Source organism: Cebus imitator, unplaced genomic scaffold (genome assembly GCF_001604975.1).
Source record: "Cebus imitator isolate Cc_AM_T3 unplaced genomic scaffold, Cebus_imitator-1.0 Scaffold231, whole genome shotgun sequence".
Taxonomy (NCBI): domain Eukaryota; kingdom Metazoa; phylum Chordata; class Mammalia; order Primates; family Cebidae; genus Cebus; species Cebus imitator.
The window spans coordinates 4,630,238-4,655,059 of record NW_016107546.1 but is presented as its reverse complement, the minus strand read 5'-3'; the positions used below and the strand labels follow the sequence as shown (position 1 = coordinate 4,655,059).

Genomic DNA, 24,822 nt, shown 5'->3' with positions numbered 1-24,822 from the left:
TTTATGGATTAGTCTCTGGATTCTGTGCCAACACAGTTGCACCACCAAGACTCATCATCATATAAGATGGTTCAACCTGATAAGTGGAATCCCCAGTAAGAAACTGAGAGAAAGAGAAAAAAATCTCCCACAAAATGAGAGAAAGTATATCAAATCTATCTGAAATCATTCCTCAAGAAATAAATACAAACTACGAGCAATACATTTATGAACTTATGTGTTTATCTAAAATAAAGACGCAACCTGTTAAAAAAAAAAAAGGAGGGGGATTTAATTTAGGGCCAAAATTGAACTTTAGGGCATTTACATTACATAAATTTTTCCACTAACTATTAACACTTCATGAAAAACAATGGCCACATGAGGAAATATACTTTTCGATTATATCCTATCATCTATCAACTTAAATAATTTTAAAAGTATCTATATATATTTAAATATATTACATCGGATAAAAGAAAGGACAATTTGCACATAAAGAAAAATCTATCGTAAGCACAAAACTTTGATAATATAATCTCAATAGTGTGTGCTCTAGTTTATTATCAACAGGAATGCTATTTAATTAACTATGTGAAAGTTAATATAATTAAGAAAGACAAATATGGCAAGTATTAATTAAGCTTTTATTATATTAGAAATTTTTCAAATATCTAAGATTTTGTAAAATATAGTCACGTAAACAAATGTAAAGCTACCATAAATTAAAATTGGTTATAAAACGCCAATAAAACATTGAAATCCCCTATAATTCATACAAAAACTGGTTTTACAGTTTAAAAAGGGCATCAAAAACTATAAAGTATATCCTTTTTAAAAGCCTATTTAAAAGGCTATAAGCAAATTGAGAAAAATATTAATTAACCAACATTTAATTATTCATGCAAAATATTTATAAAATATTGTCAAGGAAAATAAATGTTGTAGTGCTAATATGAAGAAAATTAATACACTGTTTTTTAAAAAAAAAAGTTTTAAAACAATATTCTCCAGTTAGTAAGGAACACAAATCACTTAGATTTGCCTGCTTGAGACACAATTCTTTTGAAACCAAGCAATTGAAGGAAATGGTGTTGCAATACTGTCCTTTTAATGAAAACCGTGGCAGTGAAAAGGTCACATAAATAATCTGCACAATCCTATTCCATTAAGAAAGTCACAGTCTAACTCTAATGACTGCCAAAGAGGGGCTAAAAGTGTAAAAGAAAAAGTACACAGTCACCTGCAAAACATATTATATTCTGATTAAAAGTTGTTTTTAAATAGCCTTTTAATCTAAAACCCCTAAACAAAATATATTTGATATCTCAAAAATGACTTATAATGAAATGTTTATGTAATTGTGACTAATGCAATCATCTTACACTGGTTTTAAGAAATATAATGAAAGTTCAAACTTATAAAATTCCCTTTAATTAAATTAAAAATTCACAAAATCACAGAATTATGTGTTTGTTTAGAGATCAGAGTTTTCTCTGTTCTTGTTTTCAAACCACTTATACTACTAAAAACATTAGAGTAACATAGATAATATCTATGCATACAAATTAAAGTTAACACAGTAAAATGCTTAACAGAAAAACTATATATATCCTTTTTCTACTGATATGACAGAATATAACCAATTAATCATTAATAAGTAACAAGCAGCAGCCAGAATATGTTTTATGCTTCATTAAAACAACATTGAGGCCCATTAGAGTACACAGCAAATGATGCTGGAAACCACCTACTACCCTTGCAAACCACATTCCCTTCTAACCCCATTTGGTGAGAGCAGCTAGAGGGTGAATGGCAATATACTCTCAAGTAAGCTTTTATTCAGTATGAGAAATAAATTATATTAAGTGTTATTTTTTGAACTCAGAAATGAGGGAAGGGGTTGTTAAGATATCAAATTTACTAAGAAAATAATTATGTGAGAAATAAGTTGCTGTCACAAGAGAGACTTGCCAGATATTGCTTTTAAGCACGTTGTTATACACACCTTTAGAATAAATTTTGTGACACAGAGATTAGTCTGTGGTACTAAAACGCCTGAGAGTAGACCAGAAAAAAAAAAAAATAGAGGGTAGGAGAAATGTTTTCCTAAACAATGTTAGCAGTGCTCTAGTGGTATTAAGAAGCTCTTACTCTGTTTGTAATTACTAAGGTACTGAGGTGATGGGATTGTTAAGGACATGTTACAAATTGCTTTTCTGTAACTCACTTCCGAATCTCAGTTTCTACTAAACATCATTCTACTTCATTAGATCCTCATGACTGTGATCTCACCAAATACAATTCTAAAACTTGAAAATTACCTTGGAAATTTGTTAGAAGCCACAGAAAGGTCCTCGGAAGCACACACATATTAAATATTAATTATAATGATGAGTGTCGTCTTTTATAGTGATTATGTCATTATTTAGGAATGCTAATTAAGACATAAAATGACTTGGTAATAATAGCAAATGCATTAAGAAATATACTTGTACTTATGCACTTAACAGCAAAAATCCAGTGTGGGGGCTGAACCATAATCGACTACAGTTCTATTTTCTAAAATGTTGACATCTGAGCAAATGTTCCCATGGAATGTTTGCCTGATTCGTGGACTGACATTTCCTCTTTGTAACTTGCTTAACTAAAAAGGAGACATGCAGGCCAAACTCTACAGTGCCCGAGGCAGCAGGCTATTGCCTGCCGCTGCAACTTGTGCGTGGTTTCTCTTTTACTTCCCTGTTGCCCTACCGCCCCTCAGCCCTTCGCTGTCTCTTTATTTTGACACGCATATTATCTTAGCTGATTTCAATCATCTTACAGGAGTGGATGACATACCTTAAAAGATTAAGCTTTCCCACCTGGGATTTGTCCAGAAATTCAGGGTATTATAGCTCCTCAGAGACTTCTTCGTTCTCCTATATTCTTGTGTTATCAATAATAGCTTTCTTTCTTATTTTATGTTTAAGTATGGGACACAGTCAGCTACGCTGATGGAGTCAGTTTGTACTGTCACTCATCTTTCATTATAACTTCAAGGTTCACTCCCTTTGTCTAATTCTTTGCTGCCATCTATGTGTATAAAAGAGCACAACATTCTTAAACACACCAGAAACTTCCTCAGTTTCAAAAACAATCATGTCTCTAATCTAGAGGGATGAAGAAGGAAGCTTTAGGAATACTTTGCTTCCCTACTCAAATGTAAAAGCTTCTTATCAGGAGTTTCCATTTCTTTCTCTGTGAAGCAAATTTATAAAACTGAAAAACAACCTGAAGGTACATTATTTGCCGTAATATTATTGAAAACAACCAATAGATTTTTTCCATTATTGCTGATGATAAATTTTAGTTGATTTGGCAAATGTGATGAACTTATGCTTGAAAAAGAAAAGGCAACAAAGTTGAAATTTTAAGTCACTTAAGTAAATAATTCCAGTAAGATAAATTAATTTTTGCTAAATTACAATCTAAATACCTTGCCAAATGATAGAATGAAATGATCACTACACCAAAATACTTTCATAATATTTAATATAAAGCCAATGAAAAGCAAACAGATAAAAAATTATTTACTCACATTATTTAAACAACGAGTAACTCAAATATTGTAACATAATAAACAAATAACCTTTGTCAAATGTTCAAACACTTCCTTTCTAGGGAAGATGGAAAAATCTATCAGACCATACTAAAGAACTTCTCGGCCTCCCCTTTAGGACTGACCATACTGGCTTGAATTGTCCTAAGATATGTTAGTGTCAAACAAACAAACAGAAAGGCACTCTAGTGTGAGCCATATGGGAATGTTAAAACAAACAAACAAAAACCCTGCCCCCTACACCATTTAACAATTAATCCATGCAGTCAAGGTAAAGACTGGTTACTTACCAACAATACTAATAATGTGGGTTGACAGTCTTGAAGAATGTCCCTAAAAGGTTTATTTTGTTGTCATTACCACTAATTTCTAAAAGAGTTTACTGTTATATATTTAAAAAAATTAAAACCTGGCACCAATGAAATGTATGAAATGGGAGTAGAAAGGAAACTCAGGAAAAGGTTGTTTTTTTTACCCTGATATATCAAACAGCATAAGAAAGTTCAAAACTGCTGCCTCTTCTCTATCAACTCTCATTTAGAATAACTGCGTAACTGCTATCAACACAATATTCCCCTTCTCTGGTAAACATTTCATTTTAATTATCAACACAAGTTGAGCTAATCTTTCAGGATGCAATATTTTCTAAAGAATTAGTCTTCTAATGATAAACAACACAGTTTTAACATGCCAAACCAACGTTTTATGCGTGGTTTTTTATAAATAAAGCAAATTTAAATATGTTGTGGATTACATTTTAAATTAACATTTCCAAACTATGAACATATTATGTAATTTTTTAAAAAGTAAAAGTAATACCTACTAATCACTCATCTTTGATGTTAGACATTTTTCAAAAAATAGAAACCTGATACCTTGAAACAATTTTCATATGATTTATTTCTTGCTGGCACTCGTAAGGTATCCAATTAATGATTTACAGTAGAAAGTAGCAGAAAAAATTCTTATGAATTAAATTTTTTGAACTAGAAAAGGTTTCATTTTATTTTACCGTACCAACTTTAAGGATCCAACTTTAACAAAGCAAATTTTATAAGCTCTACCTATATGTAAGGATAAAGTAGAAATCATATTTAATCTTAAGCTTTGCTAGGTATTTTAAAAGAGGAATTAAGTTTAATTTTTTAAATATACATACAAATTTTGGGGTGAGGGAGACACATTATGGTACTAAACAAAGTATCATGTATGTCTTCATCTTAATTTATGTAAATTACGTGCTGTAAACTAATTAAGAATTTGGCCAGGCATGGTGGCTCACACCTGTAATCTCAGCACTTTGGGAGGCCGAGACAGGCAGATCACCTGAGGTCAGGAGTTTGAGACCAGCCTGGCCAACATGGTGAAACCCTGTCTCTACTAAAAATATAAAAATTAGCCATGCCTGGTGATGGGCACCTGTAATCCTAGCTACTGAGGGAGAATTGCTTGAACCAGGAGACAGAGGTTGCAGTGAGCCAACACGGTGCCACTGCACTCTGCACTCCAGGCTGGGCAAAAGAGTGAGGCTCTGTGTTCCCGCAAAAAAAAAAAAAAAAAAAAAAAAAAATCCTAAAAACAGTTTCCATTCATCATTAATTATCCACAGTGAAAGTTTTACTCACAATATATTTACTAACTTACTGTTCGCCCCCCATTTTTATAAATAGCATCTAGAAATTAATATTATGGTAAACATGTACATTTAGCTATTTGCATTAATTTTAGCTTAATATATTAAATAATAGCTGCAATACTAAAATGCTGCTGCTTTGGATTTTATTTAGTAAACATGCCACTATTTATAAATACATTAAGGGCGAAAACCCAACAAGCATACCTTTGTGTGGTCTACTAATTAATTATAAGCAAAATTCCAAACATTATTAGCTGTTATCAAAATTACAATACCACCTAGATCTAATAAAACAGAACAATCTGTTTGAACAGGGAGAGGAGAACTTTCATAGAGTGTTCTCTCTCATATAAATTCTTAATGGACTATAAAGGACTTTTTAAGTGGTTTTAGATTTGAATTCAATTGCTCAAATCTACAACAGGCTTCCAAGAAGAATTTGAGCCAGATGACACACAGGCACCCACTAACAGCATACACTCCTGCCTACTCTGATGAATACAAAGTCAAAAATGCTCAGCTTCTTCCTAAGAACCATGGGAATACACCAGGCATATTTACAATCGTGGCATTTATTCACTCTAAACATAAACATGAAATTATAAAATGAAAAAGGTTTTGTATTGCAATTTTGCCCTGTAACAAAGTGGTTACAAACTGTATCAAACATCATGGGGACTGTGTCCACAAAGGTAAAGGGACAACAGGACTGATCAGAAAGAAATGGGAGCTTGTAGAACAAAAGCAAACAAAACCATAACGTTATTTGAACATACAGGTTTGTTCCATCCACACTATCTACCCACAGAGATTAAAAGCATCCAGTCTTTGATCCAAGTACCTACTCACTTTACCTGTAAGAGAGCTAATTCTTCTAGAAACAAAATGCACTAATAGTATACACATGGATATTAGGTATAAAAGCAAACACACCTTATCAATACTCAGGCTTTCAAAGTTGTACTCACTGCTCTTTAACAAGTAAAGCATCCTGTTCATAAGGAATCTTTATTATTTGGACATTCATAATTTGCTAACAAACTAGAGTGACTTTGTGTTGCTCTAAGCTCAACTAAGAATGAAATATGACAAAATAACAATGAATTTTAAAACTCATAGATCATAAAAGGCTATATAGATTCATAGATCTACTAAGCAAAATAAGTTATCTTCAGAGACCCAATATGGAGTTACAGTTTGTGTATACTAACACATGGACAAAAATGTATTTTCAGTGCTAAATCAGAAAAATTTATTTTTAAATCTTAGAAAATAGGTTAATTCACATTATACTTATATAACTGACTTGACAATTTCATTTAAAAATAAATGTATGCATAGGAACAAGGTGCTCATTCTAACAATGTCTTCAATAAGAAATTGTAGCAAATATTATTCACCTCTCATAGCGTTTAAGGAAACTAACTTACAAACCACCATGACATAGGTATTTAAAATTTTAAATTTTATATTGAATTAAATTGTACTACTCTAACCAAAAAGATGATGATCATTCCTGATGAGTGAGTACCATGGATTTCTGTTTTCCTTATATATTAATTTTATATTAGTATCACTGATGTGCTAATATTGCACCTGGCATTGTTGAATTTGGGGATCTTCCAGCTATTCAAATATTCTTTCAAATGGTATTAATTATAACCGGTTCCCTCCAGCAAGGGAAGAACAATGTTTTTAACTCAAACTTACCACACCAAAACTTCATTTCACTGTAGTAAACAGTGAGAATGACAAGAGAGGTCAAACTGAGAGCATCAGAGTCCTGTGGTATCTTCCCCTCATAGCTCAATGACACAGCCTGCCTAGGTCTTCTTAGTTAGTAGTGTGACAGGAAGAGAGAGGGGCATCAGATCTGTGGTTGGAGCTAGGTGAGCACCTGTGAAATAAGCGCTTGGCTGGCTCTTTGCCAAAATCTCTGCCACTTTAGAATTCTACAACCCATCTATTAAAAAACAAAGGATCCAAAACATCACCTTCTTCTTTAGGATATGTCATAGCGAGTTAACATTTTGGTGGTAGGAAACACAGTCATTTGAATGGTGAAGACTTTCTTGCAATCATTTCGAACAGCAGCTAAGGCAAATGACAGTCCTCTGTTCCAGGCAGAAACAGCAAGGACTGACACATTAACCATGTAACCTTAGCCCATCCATTTCTCCGGATAATTTGCCTCAAGTGAGACTACATTGTGAGCAGGCAGCACAATGGGATTGAAGTGAAGGAGGACACTAGTAGTTAATGAGCATTTCCTTCCCCTGTGCCCACTGCATTCATTGCTTGCCTCCTTCATCAGGACTTGGGGTAGTGAGGGACCAATCCCAGGAGAGGTATTATTGCAGAAGGGATGGTCAGGGGGCTTTACTGAGAAGCTTATGCTCAAGTTCAGGTGTAGTTAAAGGAATGAGACAAGCAGACATCTAGGGGAAAAGAGTTACAGTCAAGTCCACGTACATAGGCCCACAGGTACAATCATGTCTTAAGTAAACACAGCCTAAGGGAGGTGCTTGCTGCATGGATGAGAAAACAGAGGCATAAAAAGGCTGAGAGCCCTCTCAGAGTCGCCTAGTAAGCAGGATTTTAAGGCACAGACCCAGGGTCTGGAGTGGACCTGGATATGAAGTTTTAGAGTGTGACCCAGGAATTGTGATGTATATCCCTGATTTACATCATCTAATCCAGTAGTGGTCATAGTGCCTCCCCACTGCATCTTCTGGGCACAGGGCCTGGTAAAGGGCCGACGGCTGTATTCACACACGTTCACTTACTGAACACCAACATATGCAATTGTATGGGCCGTAGGCCAGGTCCTCACCCATGTTTAAGGATGTTCTAACAGTTTCTCTTTCCTTCTAACAGCAATAGCTATGTTCCCTGCCTACTCCTTACTTTCCTGCTCTACTCACACCTCCCTGTCAGGCTCCCCAGGGTCCAAAATAAATAAATGAATGAATAAGAATACAGAAGAACAGTCCTTCTCTACTGTTTGCTCTGGGTTTTTAATAGGCTACCCCCTATCCTTACAGTAATTACACAGTAAAGGGCCACGCTGTTGCAATTTCGTTTTGTTCTATAATTGGGTTAGTCAGGCACTAACCAGATGTTCAATCATAGACTCCCTCCCTTCCATAACTGCCCTTCCCCACCATAATGCAATTCTCCAAGTGTATGTGTTCACCGCCCCCCCCCACCCCATTAAAACAGCCCCAAGAGGTGCAGGCTTCCTGGGGATGAATATGGGGGTCAGCTACTAAGGTATGAATTTCAACTCTCAAAACCACCAGGAAAATGTCACTGGAGATGACAATTCTCCAGCTTGGGTAATAAGCTGCTTAGGCCTTTTCCCAGGGGCCACAGATTTAATTCCCATGACAATTTTTATTCCCAAATCCATTCATTTAACTAGCTTTTCTGTCTCATCCCTCCTCGATTCTAACTTCGTGCCAGGTCACTGTTGCACTAGCTCCTTGACTCCCAATCAACTCTGCTTCCTGACTGGCGTCCCAAGCTTGAAGTCTCACATGGAGGAGTGTTTAGGCTCAACTCCTTGGGGCTTCCACAGTCAGAATCTGCTAACTCATCTCGCACTGAAAAGAAATTTCAGCTCCTGCCACTCCATCACGCCCTGGTTTACCTCCCAGGCACTCATGCCTCTTAGCTGTCCTGAAACAAAATTAAACAAATAACTTACACAGAGACTTGAAAAGGAAAGTAATACAGATAATTAAAGGGTTAGAAAAAGAGTAGAAAGTATGGAATTATTCCATCTGAGTAACAGAAAGTGAAAGAAAGACATACTCATGATATTCAACAGAAAGAATTTGAAAATCCTTCTCAAAACTAAAAGGAAGACTAAGTGACTTTCTGTCTCCACTAAAGACACATTCCACGATGGAATAATTGTCATTTCTTCAAGAAAAATCAAGGCAATTCCAACATGGCATTGTGAGACAAAAGAAAAAAATATTGCACTATGTTCACTGTAGAGAGATCTCACAAACACCACTACTTCGAAAGTCACGTTCAGATTATTAAAGATGCTGCAAGAATTGGGGGACAAATCGAACATCAGGACAGCAATGAATGTTAAACAATTAAGAAACACTATTACTTACACAGCAAAAAATATACAAACCAACCAACCACACAACCACAACAAAAAAGCAGCTTTCTAAAACATTTTCTCCATCAAATGGGCAAGGCTACACACTGGATAATTTGTTCCTACTTGGATGATGTCATCATACTAGGTTTAACTTCTTTTAATAACTAGTACATTTCAGTCATCTCTCACTTTCTCCCACATAAGATCAAGCCAGCCTTTCAATGACCTACTTCATGAGTCATAATTTTTCTGTTTATGATTCAGAAAAATGTCTTCAGTCAGTATTTCCCAGACTGTTGTGGGTTTATTCCAAGAACCAATTTCATCTTCATTGGTTTCCTACAGGAAACCAGACCAACTTCCTATTATTTTATTTTCCTTACTTTTAGCATACCATAGCCCACATCAAATTAACTGGAAGTGAGAGTGATAGGAGACTTTATTCTGTACAAACAGAAGCCAAAACAAACAATACCCAGTCTAGAAGTCACAGATTCAAAATTAAATGCAAATATGTGCTAATATTAGAAACTTTTTTCAAAAGGACACCAAACCAAATCACGAGTTTATTTTAATTAATTTTATGGCAAATATTACACTGTCAGAAATAACTTTTTGTCTAAATATATCTATAAATACAATAAATTTTACAAAGCTGATTAATACAGATAAATTAACCAAAAGAAATAAAATATGCATTTTTCTATCCTAATTCCTTCCCTAACAAGCTACTAGAAAAAAAAAAAAAAAATCAAACAACTGCAACCCACCATGGAGAGCCTTGAAGAGGTTGAGGGAACACAGTAGAATGCCGCCAGCAGCCTAGCAGAAGAGCAGTCTGTGATCACAGGGCACCATCATCCCAGTCCCCTACCCAAGCCCACTCTGGCCATGACTAAGCCTGTCCTCAGATCACAGCATCAACAGCGGTATGGAACAAGGAATTTTGAAGGACATCCTAAGAGGACTTTGTATTCATACTAAGTACTTGAGAAGTATTTATTATCTCAGACTATGTACTGTTCAGAAAAAGAGGTTTCTGAATATGAAGAACTTTGGTATAAACATATATCAGAGTCTCTCCATTCTTATTATTTCTGACTGCAGATGTAGTTTTGGGCTTTAAAAGCTCACTGAGTCATTAACTGGTAAGTTACAGGATTATTTTATATCAAACTCAAAAATCGATACATTAAAGGAGAAGGTCTAAGAAGAATGCATTTAAGGTACATATTCTATATGGATAAACCAAGAAACCTGAAACACTAGAACAAGGGTTCTCAAAGTATGGTTCCCAGACCAGAGGGACAGCATCATCTGGACACATCCTAAAAATGCAAGTTCTAAGACTCCACCCTCAACCTAAAGAATCAGGGATTCTGAAGAGAGGCCTAGCAACCCACATATGACGCTGTAAGCTGTATCTATCATATTCTCTCTTGTCCCTCTATATAAAAATCTCTGGGAAAAAAAAATGCATTCAATTTGCATTTCCCTTATAACCTCTCAACTTCTAAACCCCTTGCACTCTGGCTAAGTTCTTCTATCAGGTCCCTAAAATGTTCCTTTCAAAAGCTGCAAATCCTCACTGGCCTAACTGGCAAGGCCAATGACTTTTCCTGGACCTCATGGTCGTCGCCTTATCCCCTCTTCCTTGCACTGACCAGATTTCTTGACTGCCATGGCACAATCCCACCCTCTGCCTCCTCCACTCCTGTCATCAGCCCTACTCATCCTCTTCCCACCCTCTCACTATAGGCATGTTTCCGAGATTCAATCTTCAGTCCTCTACCTACCTTTCCCCAGTTACTACTTGGCGTCTTTAAGACCTTGAGAGTTGAATATATACCTCTGTACCCTAGATCTCTCTCAAAACTCATAGCATAGTTTAAGCTACCTTATAACCTGCTTCCCTTGAATGTCCTTCAAGTAATGTCAGTAAAATGTTTCCAAAAGGGAGCTTCTTTCTCCAGCCCCACTCCCACAGTTACTCCTTGAATGTCTGTTTCTAGTACTGGCACCATTGACCCTCTGGTCCCCTGGGCACTGGAGCCCTGGGTTTCCCTCTTCTCTAGTGACCACATCAGTGCACAGAGGAGTCAGCCCCACCTGGCATCCTGTTTCATTTCTCACCCCCACCCCCATTTCTAGTGATACCATCCTCATCCAGCAACTTCCTAGCTCTTCTTAAGCCCTACCTCTAGACTCTTACCTCTAAAAGTCATCACTGAATAGATCTCCCCCACTGTTCACAACATAGGGAGGCTGCCCAGGCACAGCCTAGTTTCCTGCCTGGCCTTATCTCACATTTCTCCTATTGGTTCTGCTCAGCTTATCTAGAATGCTCATGATGCTGCAAACATGTCCCAAGTTGTTTCACTTCTCTTTGCTTTACATTACTACCACCATTTCAATTATTAGTTTCCCACCATGTCTGTACCTGACCTCTCTATACCTCAACACTAAGGCCAGTGTCAATTCCACCTTGCACTATCCATAATACCCTCAGACGGAAGTTCTCTCTTAATCTCCTCTAAAGAACCAGACATTTGTGCAAATCACCCCTACTAAAGTTGAAACCCCCACAGCAGAAGTATATCTGACACAACTTTTTGTCCTCCACTGTACCAGGCATGATACCCTGCATGAGGTATGTACTCAATAAATATTTGTTGGAAGATTAAATGACCTTACAAACCAAAATTCTCACTTAAGAGTACTATTTCTGTCCATTAACCAACCTTTAAGAAAAGCAGCCAAAATACAATAAAAACAGATAAACTTCACGAGTTGCAACGAAGAGGGGATCAACTCCATCTTCTATGCTTTCTATTATTTATAGTACAACTATACCAGAATGATAACAAAACACTATCATGCTCACTACAACTAAGAAAACCAACTATATCATATTTCTGAATTATAAATACGTTTTGGAGACAGGAAAGAATCAGCCCATTTAATATTAAAATGACAAGGGGGAAGGCCTTCTATAAATAAACGTTTATAAAATTTTTCTGCATCTTCCATTACAATTTATAGCTCCTAGAAGTGATAAACTATCTACAATTACAAAGGACACTTCTTAATCTAAAGAAAACTGAATAACAGAATGTTCATTCCAAAACATTCTGTTTTGTCTGGAAGATACTCTCATGGCTGGCCAGGAAGGTCAAGAAGCAGCCAGATGAATTATAATGTGGAAGATAGACTGACTGCCTCAATTAGGGAAAAATAAAGTCTTCATTCCTGGAATAGTAAAGAGTCACTGCTTCTCTATAGGAAAGAAGGGATGTAATTTCTCAAGCATAGTATGCATAAAAGACTTTTCAAAATGAAAAAACACACGGAGAATCATTTAGAAAAATAGCTCTGCTCTAACTTAAACACCTTGGTACCTTTCACAGACTTTGGTGAAAGTCCGGATATAGAACAGAATCATCACAGATTAAGAAAAAAAAAAGTCTGCTCTAACTTAAACACCTTGGTACCTTTCACAGACTTTGGTGAAAGTCCAGATATAGAACAGAATCATCACAGGTTAAGAAAAAAAAAAGTTTTTTCATCGACATCACAGGCGGGTCTTTATTCATCAGTATGTAGTCGTCCTTCGAGGTTAATGTTTTAAAGAGATATGTATAATGAAGACTGACACTCAGTTCTAAGATTGAGTTTATTGCTATGTTTCTCTCACTATGTTCTCCACCTGGTTTCATTTTATCTACTTCATTATTTCTTCCCTAAACAAGCAAAGGTACGTAGAATAGGTATTTAGCTTCCATTATATGCAAACTTGGGAATACAGAAAAATAGCAAATCATCTAAAAAAAACCTTTCTGAAATAAGACTCCTTATAACTTAACAGTTACTTGCTTTTATTTCTAAAGTCCAGTAACCATCCTAAGTATCTAAATAGAACTTGTATCATTTGTGACTTCAGATTTCACTCATTCATGTGAACAGGAGGCCACAGCAACAAAAACTTGAATTAAGCAGATCACTAGAACCCTAAGGATGGGCCTGTGATGTTTACCATGATTCCTTCCAGAAATGAGAATAGAGGGGAAAATCCACATTAGCTATACCACATTGAGGAGGAGACAGACTAAAAAGCTTTCTTCCAATGATTTTTACTATTCACATTTTAAAAAGTTAATTCAGCTAATTTTAACATATTATTGGGACTCAAAAATATTCCCTCGGCCAGTAAGTTAGCCACTATCAAAAATTAATATTAACACAAAGGTTTTACTTAGTTACATCTTCCAATATTTTAACAACACATTTAATTCACAATCTGTTATTTGAAATGGCAAAAAACACATCCATGGGGTTCATGGCTATAAGGAACAACCCAAAATTAACAAATCGTGCTATTTCAGTATTAGTGGTAAGATTTTATTATATTGTTCAGTAACAGACAAGAGACTTTTTAAAAATCTATAAGTACTTCAATTAGTATTAATACTCAAACTAACACTGATTACTCAACTTGAAGACAACCAGTGGTTATACTACTGCACTGAGAAGCAACAGACACCAGTAAAATACAGAACACCACAAGAACACAGCCAGAGAAATCATAATGAAAATGCTTACTTTGACATGGCTCTGGGCTCCAAGGTTGTAGATCTCTGTGGGCTTTACTTCATTAATGATCTTAACAAGGCAGGTACTGTCAGTGAGATCACCATAGTGCAACTTCATGTCTTTAGGATACAAAAACATACTATTAGATAGAGAAAAACAACATAAGCTCAACTTTTTAAAATATCAAAATTGAAATTCAAATATTTTGAAAATCTGAAAACAAGGGTCAAAATTGAAGTGTTGTGCTGATGGTTCTGGAGAAGAAGAATAGAACTGTAATATTTAATTACCTAAATAATAGAAAGATAGCTACATATTACCTATGTCTGTAAAAGATTTTGGTGGTAAACTCAGACAAACTTTCTTTTAAAGCATAGTATCATGACCATGTTATACAATAATATATCTTAGAGCTCCAGGTGGTTGTAAAATTGTTTTATAAGAATGAGATTCAGAAAAAGAAAACCTTGTAGTAACAAATCTATAACACTGATGACGATAAAGATAGCTTGGTGTTCTTTAGATATTTTTATCTAGCAACTTTTAAATACCTTATAAATATCAATCCTTAAACCCAGCATGAATGCCTGATGTAGGGACATCATTGATTAAAGGACAAGGAGTATTTGAACTCCTAAATCTAAACAGATCCTTACACTGACTTCATTAGTATAAGAATTTGACACATGTGGATGGGTGATTTACTAACTTGATCTTTTCATTATTTTTACATAAGGTTGATCTATATCTAGATCCAATGGCAGGACCATTCTGAACTTTGCACAAAAATAATGATTTTCAAAGACAATGTGCTTAATGACTTAAAGCCTTTTCTGTAAAAAAAAAAAACTGCATCATCTTCCTGACGCTATCACTATCTATACGAATAACCCAAACCTTTAAATATTCAGGGGTTGAGGGGTGAATACAAAACCACATATGGTTTACAATACAACTGCATTGTCCTTACTGGCTGGAAAAACTGGCCACATGATGCAGGCTGAACTTGGAGTTAAAATCCCTGTGTCCTAGTGCCAGCTCTGCCTTCTTCATAGTGTGCAACCTTGGAAAACTCATAACCCCTCTGTCTCCATTTCTTCAACTATAAAATGATCTCTAGGTCTCCTTATCCACCTCAGGAGTTGCCATAAGCTCAAACGGGAAAACATTCTGCTTGAGCTATATAAACTGTACAGCTACATGCAGACAAATTAACAAAAACAAAACAATTGCAAAAACTGACAATAATCAGTAACTTAAAACAGTTTTGATTGCCATTTATTTTGGGCCTATCTTCACAAATTATTTAAAAAAATAATTAAATGTACAAAGATTGTGTTAATTGATTAAATTAAACCAAATATAAAAAGCAGGTTTGTGGACTGTCAGTATGGAACTGCTCTTACTTGAGGGGATAGGGACACCTGCAGAGGGGTGATCTAAGGCATGCCCTTCCTTGGTCTCTCCAAGCCACCTACTCCATAGCCTTCTAACAGCCAAACCATGATGACACTATGGCCTAGGGCAGTGAGCAGCGAAAGTTTTCAAAATATGCAAATCGCATTCAGTGTAGTAATTCATGGGTAAATAATTGTGACTTGTTGGGCTTTTGCAAAAATGACATTTGAAAACACCTTATCTAAACATAGGAACATCTGAAAACACCTTATAGAAAAAGATTCTAGCAAAAGAAAATGACTTACTTCCTTCAATGTGAGCCTGGGGATTCTTGTACAGATGCTCAATTCGACCCGTATTAAATGAACTGGACCGCCGTACAATCCCATGGACCTGAGTTTTTACAGTGTGGAAAGATAAATCTGCAATGAGGTCTAATAAACAACTTCTTTAGTTAATGATTAGCTTTTTGAAAAAAAATTATTTGTAAGCATTACTTTAAATTATTAGAAATAGTCCCACTGCTTACTTTCTCCCCAACCACTGCCCACCAGCTAACAACATCCTACCTCTGTCTTTCCTCAGAGATTTTACTGCCAATCTCAACAAACATAATCAGGTAATTATGTGACTTCATGCTTAATTGTAGATACTCAAATGTCTCCCTTTCCAAACACACACACTTACAGCCTAACTGCTGACAAAAATATCTCTTCCATGTGAAACTGTAGACAGACCATGTGAGGCTGTATCGGTAAAACAGTGTTTGTGGTCTGTTTAACACAGAGCACAAGGCCATCACATCTTCCCAGTGTCCTCAGAGCTTGCATTTTGCATCTACTGCTTATATTTCTGGAGTTACAGATATAATCAGACAGCAGATGTTATTATGCAGCTAAGTAGAAAAGTCAGAAAGTTAAAGAGCATGGGTAAGAGACAACATTTACATTCTACTCAATTTAAGACCTAAAGAAAAACGAAGAGAGGATTTAAAAAAAATTTTTATCGTGACTGAACCATATGTGGGGGGTACAGGGGAAGTTGCTAGAGCAGGAATGTAATGCATACTTGCCTGATATTGAAGAAAAGACTATTTGTGTCTGACACATAAGAGAAATTGTTCCAGACCTGGTCCCACTTCCTTCTCATGTCAAGATTGCTCCCTTTGTGCTGCCAATGCTAACACCAGCTTATGTCACCAAGCTGCCCAAGTTCCAGTTCTACTGGTGGCAGTTTTAATCCTTGACTTATTTTAGAAGTGTTCCTTCTTATGTTGAAAAGTTCATTTGCAGCTGAATATACTTCTACATTTTAACTCAATCGCTTCTGTCTATTTCAAACCAAAATTAATCCTTAGTATGACTCAAATATTCCAAATACAAGGGTAAATTATAAAAATATAAGAGTTTCTTTCAAACAGAAAGAAATATCATTTTAAATGGCATGCATGAGAAATTGACTTCTGCAAAGGATACAACATACCCACAATTAATAATTCTGTTGGTTAGCTGCTTTGGGAGAAAAGCACTCATCAACATTATTTTACAAAATAACGAAATCCAAGAAAAGTTGGTAAACACGAAAATATTTTAGGGAAAAAACTTTGTAAACTTGGTTGACATTTTATGAGGCCAACATTTAACCCTAGGAAGTATTAAATTGAGATTTGGCTATACATATCCACTTCTTAATTTAGAAGTGGAGAAAACACTAATATTAAGCTTAGAATTTGTTCTACTTCATGATCTCCAATTTTTCAGGTTGTTACTTAATTGTAAAGTTGAACTGCTCTATAAACTTAATTTCAACAAAAAGTATGTATTTCACATAGATACTTATAAACAGAAAAACTTGTGTTTACTGTCAAAGTTACTTCTAAAAGATTTCTCAGATGTAAATTCTGTTTTATTAAATAGAAAAGAATGTCTATATTTTAAAAACAGTAATTTAGCTTAGCTTTGACAATGAAAAGAATAACAATAGTGTTATTTAGGCTATCTTCTCTGGATTGCTGGATTCTGGGGAAGTCACATATTCCAACAGCCCAAAATATAAATATATAGAAATGCCATTTATTAACATATATTTATTAGGAATAAACATAAAAGGCTTTGACAAAAATATTAAACTATTTTGACACATTCCATGTAAAATGCAGACAACTATACAAAGGCACAGCCAGTCATAATCAAGACTTTACTGTCACACTGAAAATCAAAAGCATTAAGCCATGGTTGCTTTTTTTTTTAATCAAGTGCTTTAATTTCCTCTAACTTCCAACATTTGGTATGTACACACAGGGAAAGAAAGATCTGCCAAATGCTTAATCCATGACAGCAGGTATTATTCTAAGAACTAATGAAAGCTGGGTCTGTCTGCTTCTGAGACAGGTGAAATACAAACGTCAAGACAAGCCAAAATGTGTGCAAACTGCATAATCTAGTTAAGAATTTGAGATTTGCGGCTTTCTCTTTACAGAAGGGATGTAGGTATGGCTTTTTTGTTTGTTTTTATAAGGATTTGGGGAGACAAAGAGATGAGGTGTTAGGAACCAAACTGAAAAGATAAAAGAGCTAAATCTGACTTTATATAAACTTAATCAAAATCATTACAAAATTATAGTAGTTCAAAAAGAAAATATAATTCGGAAAAACTGAGGTCTTAAATGAAAGTTTGACAAATTTCATGTCCCATTTAACAAGGTGATGAAAAGGAAAATTTCAATTTCTTTCCATTTAAAATAAAGTTGGTTTACTTTCAAAATCCACAGTGAGATCAGGTAATATAACTGAGAAATGTTTTATTATTAATTATGATCAAGAAAATGGAAAATTGTTATCACTGAATTTCAAATTTTTAGTGTCCAGATTTATTGGTGGCCAGGATGGCTCACAGGGATGGTTAATGTCACTCACCTTTTGAAAAGTACAAATTATCTAGGTAATATCAAGAGCTAACACTTACACAGCAACGATCATGTACCAGACTCTGTTCTCTATACGTATTAAATCACTTAATCATCACAACAACCTTACTATAATATTACTGTTCCCATTCCATGAACGAGGACGTTGCCTGAGATAACACAGCTAGTAAGTCGCAATGTTAAAGGACATAGACTTGGTCAACCCTGCTAATACTCAGTATAGTTTCAAAGTGAAATCCATAGAAGTTTCACCTTTTTTTAAATCAAAGCATATAGGCTTCTGGGATAGCAACCCAGAAGAAAAATAGTTCAAGGATTCTCGTAGATCAAGAGAGAAAGTGTAGCAACTCCATGTTCTAACAAAAAATCTCCCAAAGATAACAATTGGACTGTTCTTAAATCCATTTCTTCCTTATGCTGATACTTCACGTCACAATTTACCTATTCTTTATTTTAAATTCTGATATATTGTGTTGTAGCTGTTACCAAGTTATTTAATATAGATTTTTCATAAAGCCTCAGATTTTAGCTTTTAAAGGGTTCAACTTCGTCTTTACTTCTCTGGTTTTCCTCTGTACTCAGTGGAAAATGGGTACAAAAGTGTGTTGTTGCCTTATCTGCTAACGGTGGTGCTGGAAAGGCACTTGGAACTGCAATATGCTTTCATAAAAACTTCGTTTCTATCAGTCCTCCGTTTTCCGTTATGACAGGAAGAAATGCAAACAGCTCTAGCATCCTAGGTAACAGAATATGCCTGCTACTCAGGGATGCTCATTAATAAATCCAACTAAAGAGCCAATTCAAGATCTGTGTCCACTGGTTTGTCCACATTAGACCCCATGTCACTCTGATACCTCTGTATCAATAAGCCCATGAGTCCCACAGAGCTCTACTGGGCTAAGTATATTCCGTGTACTGTCTTATCTTAATCTTCCCAAATACCTCAGGAGATAGATGTGCTTATCATCCCCATTAACAGAAAAGGCAACTAAGTCTCAGAGGGGTTGAGTAACTTGCCCAAGGCCACAGAGCATGCAAGTGGCAAAGGAAGAGAGAGACACAGGTGTCCAGTGCCCAGCCTGAGGCTCCCTTGCCACAGTCAGCTAACCGTCTTGTCCACCCCCCCGCTCTGTACTAGTCAACAGGGATAAAGGAGAATGATCCTCTGCACTTTAGTCATGTGTAGAGTTAAGTGTATAGAGTAATCAAAGGGTGACTGTCCATAAAATCCAACAATCCTTGGGTTTCCTCATTGTAAGATGACATCTATAGATAATAAAGAATGAATGAGTGTTATATCCATTCTCCTTATGCTCTCCTTAACATTTAATCCTGAGCAACATTCAAGAAACAAACATTAAAAATTGTCACTTTAAATTTTTTAATTGAGTCTCTTCTCAATGAGAAGAGACTTTTCACTTTTTCACTTCAAATGGTTCATTCAGAGCATGATCAGATGTGTGGATTTCAAAGACCACCTTTGACGGCGAGGCCCCATGGCTTCAGGAATCTAAATGTGTGTGAAGTGACACAAAGTGATTAACCATAACTATTAATCTGTTAGCATACGCAATTGCTTTTTAAGCCATTCGCAAATACCTATTTTTGCTTTAAAGTTAGCTTACTTGCACTTTCAATATGCTTTTCTGCCTTGAGAAAAAGTAAAGGAGTACGTCTAACTGTGCTACATGAATTCCAAACACAGGGTTTGTTTTTGCCTACACCACCCATCATCACTACCCCACCAACCTGGCCCTGCTCTCCTGAGCACTCCCCTCCAGGTGACTGTGGCCTCTCCAAATTGCCCATGCTTCCCAGTTTCAAAAGGCACAGTTGGCCTTACCACTGCTAACTAACCAGTGTGCCTTTCTTTTCTAGAAACAACAACTCAGCCTCAGCATCAAGCCTCTTCTTCACAATGTTTATCTGTTCCTGGTTTGTCCTCTGCTATCCCCAAGTAGGTTGTTCCCAGTTGTTCCTGACCTTAGTGGTATACCTCATACAACTAAGGTATACCATTATTTTGAATCTATTCAAAATAATACGGTAACCCAGAGAAGCAAGGCCTCACGCATTTGAAATCTTAGGGTACCTTGTTCACCTTCATCATATGATTCAATCAATCACCTGATCTCATCTTAACCTTTAGTTGTGGTGGTTTCTCTATCTGTAGTACCCAGGCAAACAATGTCACACTGACTGGGTTCATGTTAGAAAGAACAATTCCCAGAGCCCTGAACCAGCCCTCTGTGTCTTAACCGGGCCTCTGAGTGATTCTGATGCACACTGAAGATTGACAGCCTGAAGTCTGTAGGCATCCAAAATTGCTGATGTTGACCACCACCACTGCCCCCGCCCCGGGTTCACATGTAATGAAGTATGTCCCTCTCTTATCCTACTTCATGCAATCTATTAGCCCTATTCTTTCACTCCTGGCCTTCAGTAATCAGGGACTGGAGCTGAAAATTAGGGAACTTTTCCAATGCAGCCAATTTTAAACATTATTCTAACATTTACTTACTTTGACCTAAGCATAAAAACATAAAGCCCACACCACTATCAGGTTCCTCCTGATGGCTTATTCTCCAATTATATCAATCTCTTAAAATTGAGGACAGCAGCCTATTAAAATTGAATATAGTACAGAAAAACACATTTACACTCCCACTACACACAGGGAGTTCACATCTTCCCTGGACTAGGAACAGAACTAATTTCTGATTATGCTTTGTGGCTAGTACTTTCCTGCTATACTGTCAACTGTGTTTCCTTCTATCAGTTTATGGATCTCTCTCCTAAACCTGTTTTCTCTCTCAACCATTGTTTCAGTGATAAACTCCTCCCATTAACTGTGATTTGCCAAGTTGGGCTTCTTTTGTCTTTTTGTATCAGAATACAACCTGCTCTTATAATTTCAAATACCACAAAAACATTTGCAGCTTATCAGGCAGTCCTAGGTTCTTGTTACATCTACTTGCAAATCTCTCAGCCTTCCTGTCTTCTGAAGTCTACTACTTCCTTAAGGAGAGACACCTAAACAGAGATCTGCTTCTCTGCTTTTTACAGTAACACTAACAGTACTATGTGCTTGACGATAGTTACCATCTACACATCCAAACTCGCCCTGTCACTGGGTCCACCATCACTGCAGCGCACAGCCGTGCTCACTCCTCCTCTAGACTAGTCACAGATGCTGCCTGTTAACAGCACCCTAACCTCCAGTCTCAGCCCACCTTGTCCCTCAAGAGTAGATCTCAACACCCAGGTGGTTTTGAGCATCACTCCTGACGTGCCACCTCAATCTTCACAACTGCAGTGATTTCTGCTCAGCCAGCTCCTTCTCTAGGTTCACTTAATACACAACCACATCACTAGTTCCTCTCTAGCCAGTAAACATCTCAGCTAGTCCCAAACTTTTGAAACACAGTATGGGCATCTCTCCAACAGGCTATTCCTTTTAATATATATTAAGGCCTTAAGTTAATCTAGCCTGAATAAATATAGGTCTTTCTCTAAAACCAGCATTTTGTATTAAACATAACCTACTCTAAAACTCTCTGCTCTGTAGAATATGCATTTCTTTCTTGATTATTATAGCAATCTATGCATATGGACATATGTACACATAGGTACTTTCATAATTCTTTTTGTTTTATTTTGATATAATCACAAAATGTAGCATTAGCTATTAGATAAGGGTGCTAAACACATCTATTGTTACTTCAAATCAAAAAGTCAAGGCTCTCAGATTCTGAGTTAAAAGAAAATTGACTTTTTTTCTTCAAATACTGTTGGCATTTAGATGTCAAATTCTTTCCTGTTATGTTTCCATTTGCCCCAACTGAACATTTTTAAAACAATGTACCAACAATTAGAATAAAAAGACAATCTTAAATTATTAATGTGAACATTCACAAAGCAGATCAGAGCATATGTGCCACTGTGAAGGTTTCTGTTCTCTGTATAGCACAAATTTATATACATGTATATATATCTGAAAAATGTTCTTTAAAAAATTAAGGTGTACACACTTAGCACATCAAAATTAATATATAACACTTTGTTTCTTTTTTTTTTTTTTTTTTTTAAGGAGAAATGGTTAATTCAACAACAAAAGCAGCAAACCTAAAAGTTTCAGCTCCATAAATTATATGGTTGCCTATTAGAAAGGAAAACCTCCAGGTGTAAATTTTTCATTCAAGCTTACCAACGATCAGCTTGGTTTTTATTGCTCTGTGTAATTTCTGAATTAAGTGGCTTCACTGTGAGTAGGACTTTCTTATGAAACACATTACATCATAAATTAACCCGAATACTGTTACACCTTCAGCTTGAAAAGGCTGCTGCGTTATCGGAGAATGTGGGAAGTGTGCGCTGCGACTGAACACTGTGAATGCAGGGGAGCCACCAGTGCTCACCAACAGATAAACAGCACAATGGGCTGGCAGGCTCACAAGCCCAAAGACACATTCTTCCCTGGATTCTGATTTGTTATCTGCATTTCAGTGGAAAACACACTCAGGAGGACGGCAGCAGAGGAAGCATGTGGCCGCTGCCTGCAAGCAATCCCACCAGCCTGCGCCTGCTTCCCATTGAGTCACCTACCTCATAGCCTTTCTCCAGCAGGAACTCAGCCAGGTACGAACCATCCTGGGAAGAAAAAAAATTGCAAAATGTCAGTCTCATAGTGGTACAGAAAGTTGGTCTAGATGAAGAGTTTTGAGAAAAGTATTGAAAAGGCTACATAAGGATCATGGCAACCTAAAATAAAAATAACACCGATAATGTTGATAAACACCACATGGTGTTCCAACATACACAAAGCATTTTCACAAACAGGATTCATTTGAGCTCCACAGAAGACAGAGGCTGAAAGTCAAATTCAGTAAAGTGATATGCAGCAACAAAGAGTACAAAGTTCCACAATCAGATGGATTTGGGTTTAGGTTTTGCTACTTACTAGTTGTGTGAAATATGCAGAATATGTGGACAGAATGCCTTGGTGTCATGGCAACATAAAGCAGAAATCTTACAATTCTGGGGGCTGTTAAAAAAGGTCACTGGGGGCCAGGCACAGGGGTTCACACCTGTAATCCCAGGACTTTGAGAGGCCAAGGCAGGAGGATCACTTGCATCCAGGAGTTGGAGACCCACCTGAGCAACACAGTGAGACCCTACCACTACAAAAAAAAAAAAAAAAAAAAATTGGTGGTGATAGGGTCTCACTATGTTGCCCAGGCTGGTGTTGAACTCCTGGACACAAGTGATCCTCCCACCTTGGCATCCCAAAGTATTGGATTACAGGTGTGAGCCACCATGCCCAGTTCAAAACGTTTTTAAAAATTAGCCAGGCATGGTGGCTCATGCCTGTGGAACTAGCTACTTGGGAGCCTGAGATGGGAAGATCACTTGAACCTGAGAGTTTGAGGCTGCAGAAAGCCATGATGGCACCACTGCACACCAGCTTGTGTGGCAGAGGGAGACTCTGTCTCTAGAGGGAGAGAAAACAAATCACTGGGGAAAGGATGAGATGGGAGCTAGAGGGATTGGGGAGATGGAAGCGCTATTGTCAAGAGGAAGTGTTGGCATTACTGAAAAAGACTCCACAGTAGAATAAAGAAGGCCAGGGGATATCGAGGAAAGTGAGTACCTTTGGAGGGCTGGCCCTTCCAGGCAATGGCCAGAGCTGGCTGCTAACACTGAAGGTTCTCGAAAGTCACTGAAGGCTTGAAAGGGTTTTAAGGTGGCGGGGAGCAGGGACGGGGGTCAGATTTGTATTATTATGCACATACACATATGAACATTTTAAAAAAGAAGATATTCATTTTTTGTAAATTAATAAGTATTTCCTTTATATTAATCTTAATTCATATAGCTGCCTTAAAATGAAGGTGTCTGACAAAACACAGACATTCTCAACTGGTTCTTAATTTGCCTTTTAAAACTTTCTGGGTAGGGGTCTTCATTTAATCTACAATATTTCATGTGCCACTTTAGGAGGGAAAGTATGAGAGACATCTAATCAAACTATTTAATAGGTCAAAGGTTCAGCAATCACCATTCTGGAGGTGCTATAAGAAGTCACCAGCCTCTCTCAGAAAATAGATTGGTTAGACATTTTGCAGTCAATCCCATAATTGCTCCTCCACTTTTCACCCAACTAGAGGGTCCCCATCCATCTCATTCAGACTAAAAGACAATGGGAAGCTCCAACCACTGGAAATGTGTGTCCTCAAAAGTGGTTGGGGATGTTTGGTTTTTCTTCAGTTTCTTCTATTTGAATAGGCTTAAAATATCCCTTTGAGCTTCAAAAGTTCTTACCAGATATTCCAGGAGAGAGAAAAAAAAAAAAACTTTTTTTTATTACTTGACCAAGAGCTGGAATTGGAAACACCTTATGGGTCCTGAAAATGAAAAGCCTGCCAAGCGAGTGTTTACTCCATTAATGCAGAGCCATGCATAAATTCAGGCAGAATGAAAGTAAGGCTAAGCACACAAGGGGCACATTCTGTGATTCATTAAAACCTTGAGCACTTTTATCTTCTTCTTCTTTTTTTTTTTTTTTTTTT

General features: G+C 36.6%; 1 protein-coding gene across 1 annotated transcript in view; it reads right to left on the bottom strand.

The window, feature by feature from the left end:
- GMDS (GDP-mannose 4,6-dehydratase) overlaps positions 1 to 24,822 on the bottom strand; it is a 648,894-nt gene that overhangs the window by 496,036 nt on the left and 128,036 nt on the right. Inside the window, exons 2-4 of the mRNA XM_017497517.1 lie at positions 22,859 to 22,903; positions 15,633 to 15,720; positions 13,939 to 14,048 (exon numbers count right to left, since the gene is read on the bottom strand). Coding sequence (XP_017353006.1) covers positions 13,939 to 14,048; positions 15,633 to 15,720; positions 22,859 to 22,903 — 243 coding nt within the window. The remainder of the gene's footprint in view (positions 1 to 13,938; positions 14,049 to 15,632; positions 15,721 to 22,858; positions 22,904 to 24,822) is intronic.